The sequence below is a fragment of the Clupea harengus genome, chromosome 13 (genome assembly GCF_900700415.2).
Source record: "Clupea harengus chromosome 13, Ch_v2.0.2, whole genome shotgun sequence".
Classification (NCBI taxonomy): Eukaryota; Metazoa; Chordata; class Actinopteri; order Clupeiformes; family Clupeidae; genus Clupea; species Clupea harengus.
The window spans coordinates 24,602,655-24,607,654 of NC_045164.1; the positions used below are offsets into that span (position 1 = coordinate 24,602,655).

The 5,000-nt window shown below is 46.2% G+C and overlaps 1 protein-coding gene across 1 annotated transcript in view; it reads right to left on the bottom strand.

Annotated features, from left to right (window-relative positions):
* Positions 1-684: 684 nt before the first annotated feature.
* htra1a (HtrA serine peptidase 1a) overlaps positions 685-5,000 on the bottom strand; it is a 25,776-nt gene continuing 21,460 nt past the window's right edge. The window contains exons 4-9 of the mRNA XM_012819873.3: positions 4,798-4,992; positions 4,174-4,206; positions 3,856-3,970; positions 3,520-3,577; positions 3,164-3,259; positions 685-1,586 (exon numbers count right to left, since the gene is read on the bottom strand). Coding sequence (XP_012675327.1) covers positions 1,418-1,586; positions 3,164-3,259; positions 3,520-3,577; positions 3,856-3,970; positions 4,174-4,206; positions 4,798-4,992 — 666 coding nt within the window. The 3' untranslated portion in view covers positions 685-1,417. The remainder of the gene's footprint in view (positions 1,587-3,163; positions 3,260-3,519; positions 3,578-3,855; positions 3,971-4,173; positions 4,207-4,797; positions 4,993-5,000) is intronic.

Genomic DNA, 5,000 nt, shown 5'->3' on the forward strand with positions numbered 1-5,000 from the left:
AGTGAATGTGAATGATGACCCAATAAGAATATTATTATTGAAATAGCTATGCTGTGAACGGTGGATATTTGTTTAGCTACATGTAGGCCCTTAGACCTGGCCTTCTTGAAGTGCATATGATATTTATACAACCTCCTAATGTGTTTACAAACTACATAGACCTTGAACCCCATGTTATACTGGAGGGTTTGATGTGCAGTAAGAGTCTGCTGGTTGCTGTAACCTGATGAGGGGGGGTAAAATGGCGGTCATGGCTGTGGTGAGAGAGGGGGAAGGGGTCAGCGAGGGAGCACCGTGTAGCCCGGGGTCAGAGGGGAAGTGTGTGCTGAATCAGATTTCGAGAGGCCGCCTCTCCACATGAGTCACACACACACACACACACACACACACATACATACACAGACAGACACACACACACACACAGACAGACACACACATACACACACAAGTGCATATGCTCACATGCGGGCACACAAAAATACACACACACTTACAGACATACACACAAAACACACACAGACACACACGTCAGCACAAACACACTTTCATACACGCAAACACACACACACACAGACACAGGAGCACTCTGACAGACATGCACACAAACACACACTCACTTCCATCTGAACCCACACACCAGACTGACTGTGAGCCCATAGGACAGTAGTAAAAAACAAATTGAAACCATTCACTGTTGTGGCTCCGCGTCTCAGCATAGCCTGAAGGAATTTCTACAGCTTCTGGGCCTGTGAGAATATTGTTAAAGCTGAGGTCAAAGTAGAATGTGGGGTTAGACACGGACCAAATCTCTTTTTCCCACATCATTAGTTCGCTTTTTTTTACAGTGCCTAATGTTATTTGTCTCAGGTTGGCATGGACATCACTAAAATGCCATTAAATAATATTTGCAAAACTAAAGGACACTATTAAAAAAATCTTTTATTGTGTTGTGTAAATAACAACTGTTAAAGAACAAAGGCACATTGACTATTTCTTTTTCTTTTTTTTACAAAAAAGTACAAAACTGCTATTCAATGCTCAAAAATGAATGTTCCTCTAGAGCGCTTTATTTTTGTATGGCTGGGTCTTTCTGAGCAATAAGAGAGAACTCACTAATAAAAAAAATAACAAAAACAAAATTCCTAAACACAGATCAAGTAGCTTGTGTTTGACAGTAAACAGTAGTAGCGTTTATTAATGCACACATAATTAAAAAAGTGATCCAGCGGATCAGAGACAGGACCTAAAACGCAGGCCCATATGTGCTCTGTACAATCTACCATTAACGGGGCGGCGCCTACACATGGCAGTCATATTGAAGGCAAGAGCCTATTGGCCACATAGCCTCCAGTGGGCGTGGTCTCAGAAAGTTCATTAGTGTGGCAACATTGATCGCCTGGGTGGTCAGAACTAAAGGTCAAGGTTCAATCTCCATGGGAATGATGGTGAGGATGACGTCCTCGTTGCCTCGGCGCACGACTATGCGTAACGTGGTGTCCCTCTTGATGGCGCTGCTCACGTCAGTCGCCGAGGAGATGCGCTGGCTGTTAATGGAGATGATGACGTCATGCTCTTTCAGTCCACCTCTGCGAGAGCGAGAGCGCGAGAGAGAGAGAGAGAGAGAGAGAGAGAGAGAGAGAGAAATGAGTCGAAAAACAAAATGAAACATTTAATTCAGACTAGAGGGACCTCTGCTCCACAGGCACATTATGCCTGCCAGTTCCCGTATACCAATGTTGTCTCTGGAAACCCTGCGTCCCCTGCCACTCGTCCGAACAAGAAGCCAGTGAGAGGCAGTGATCATTAGCTTTTACAGTTCTACTGAAAGGCCAGCCGTCACAAACTGGAAACGATCAATCGTGAAGGTAAATAAAGAGCCTGATGGAGAACTAGGGCACTGAGATTTCAAATATGCTGATGACTCTGCCTTTGTGTCCTTAGCCCTCAGTAACCACCCCTTGCTACACATACAGGCATAGAGACGGAGGGAGGCATAGAGACAAAGGGAGGCATAGAGAGAGAGAGAGAGAAAGAAAGAGACGGAGGGAGGCAGAGAGAGAGAGAGAGAAAAGAAAGACAAATAAATATATACATGAAGCATTGGGGCACACAGAGGAGTGAAAGTGGAAATTCGACAGTCCAGGTTCCACCGATGTGCGCGTGCTTTCGGGAGCATTGTGAGCACCTCACTTTACGACGGAGCTAAACCCTAATGGCAAGCACATGTTATCGGAGACCTCACACTCCATACATTTCTACCCCAGACATCCACATTCCCCGTGCCGCGTGCCTCTGGCCCTCTGCCCGTGTGCTGTGACACAGAAGGGCCGGCGGCGGTACTGTATGGACGCCGGGCGCGTCTCGCCCGCGAGCCTAATCGCCCCGCGGAGGGAGAGGGGTCTGGAGCCAGGCGAGAGGAGGACACCGCAGAGACACCGCAGAGAAAGAGAGAGAGGCTCCAGAGGCTCCAGAGGCTCCAGAGGCTTAGACATGAACAGAAGTGCTGCCTCAGCAGACCACTGCAGGCCCTCTGCCCCCTCCTCTGCTCTCTCTCTCTCTCTCTCTTTCTTTGTCCTTTCTCTAACTCTCTCTCTCTCTCTGTCCTTTTCTCTAACTTTCTCTCTCTCTCTCTCTTCTCTCTCTCTCCCTCTCTCTCTCTCTCATTCCCACCTACTCTTCCTGGTATTACATGACTGTGGTCACAGAAACTACAGAGGCAGGGGATTCTTGCCTGGTGAGCAAACATGGCCGACAGGCTTGTGTTGCAGTGTTTCGTCTGCGTGCGTGAGGAGCCATATGTTCAGTAAAGCTTTGTGTGAATGTGTGTCTGGCTCTACTTTTTGTTCTTGGCATGCACATATGTGTGGTGTGTGTGTGTGTGTGTGTGTGTGTGTGTGTGTATGTATGTGTTTGCGCGAGGGGCGGGAGTGTATGCACATGTGTTGACGGCTGCGAGTGCCTCATAAATCTGCAACATCTGCATGTCGTCCAGAGCCAAGGAAAATATCCCCCCAACCGTGATAAGGAGTGGCAGAAACAACATGGTCACATTTACAGCATCAAAATGACAGAAAAAAAGCAAACAAATAAATCTGCGTGGCTTGCTTTTGCACCAAGCATATGATTCCCAGAAGACCCCGTAATCCAGGTTCGGTTAACGTACACTGCAGCTGGTGTCTTGGAGATGACCTCCATGACGTACGCCCCGGAAGTGATATCAGGGAAGTCTCTCTGTCGTCCTTTGAGCTCCTTGGCCAAGCTGGGGGAAAGAAGGCAAATACTGAGTGAATGCCTTTGTGCTCATATAATTTATACAGGATGGCTACGCTGAAAGGCTATTTTGTTGATGCTCTCATTCGAAAAAGAAAATGATTTGACCAGAGAGTGAAGTCAAGTTTATAGCTTGCAATAAAGCGCACATAACAACGTTTAACAACTTCAAAAAAGTTCATGACTTGGAGAGAAAAGACGTGGCCTCTCTTGCAGGCCTTTTAAAAGAGAGGAGGTTGGTATACTTACGCTGGAGTCAGTGTCATCATCCGCACACCGATGTACCTCTTCTTTGCTGTTCCTCTGCCTGAGAATAATAACATTGAAATGGTATGTGGCCAGTTATAACAAAGTCCTTTTGATCTTGAGGCAGCTAATCTTGTTTCCATTGGCTTAATATTCCACTCTTAATAATAATCTAGGCCTTGTAGTGTGGACTGTTTGAACTAACCCTTTAATGTGGTTAATGCCTTCTGAAAAACTATTTCGATATTTATTCATGACGGCGAACACCATTTCTGTTCACTGAAGGTCACAGGAAATGAAGCTGAATTTAGTGTCTCTGGTCCATTGCCTAGTGCTTACCTCTGGATAGCCTGTCGTAAGATTCGGCAAGAAACTGCCGAATCTTGTCGGAGGGGATGGCAAAGGAGATCCCCGCCGTCACTTTCAGAGTGTTGATCCCAATCACCTCTCCATCCTGCCAGACACACATGGGTTTTTAAGGTACAGGTTACAATATCTGTGGATACCTTACGACCTACATCAACTCAGGTGCTACCAGTTGCCTCTGAACATTGACTACCCTTGAAAGCATGTGCACAGTGTACAGTACTGATATATACAGAGGAGGAAATATATATATATAAATATGAAGAGTCATTTTTTAAATTCAGTTCTCACCAGATTGACCAGAGGTCCTCCTGAATTGCCATACTGTGGAAAGAATTGAGAGGCAACCGTGAGAAAAGCACATTAGATCCAAAAAGCTGGAGAAAGCCAGAGGTTCTCTGCTCCAGACTGATGAGACGGGAGATTTTATACGGTGGGCCTTTACAATGTAAATTCCTTCAGCCCTGATGAAGACTGATACGCGGGTCAAGCAAGGTAACAGCTACAACAGTTGGGATACAATCTCCCCTTTGATCCGTGTAAAGGGGTATTTATAACCCTGCTGGCGATCTTAATCGATCTAAGTGTGGGAGTTTGTGTGTGTGTGTGTGTGTGTGAGTGTGTGTGTGTGTGTGTGTGTGCATGCTCAGCAGCCTTGGTCTTGTACAGAGAAAGGTTATGCAGGTTCTGTGTGAAAAATCATGGCCAAACAGATTAATAGCTGCTTCAAGGGCTACGTACCCATCAGATGTAGCATCTGAAAAAGCTATACCCATGAGCTAGGCCATGTCTCATTAATGTAAATATGTAACTTCGATTTATCACAAACTATGCGATACAGCTGAGTTATATTTTATTTATGTGTGTATGCATGAGAAGGAGACAGCGAGAGAACAAGACAGAGAGAAGGCTCACATTAATAATGGCGTCAGTCTGAATGTAGTCCATGTCGGAGTTGCGAAGGCCCAGCTCTTTGCCACCTCTCTGTGTGGTGCTGACGATCCCCGTGGTAACGGTGTTTTGGAGGGAAAATGGGCTACCAATGGCAACGACGAATTCTCCTGGTCTCAGGTCAGCCGATCGCCCCAGCATCAACACCGGCAGCTTTTTCTGTGAGA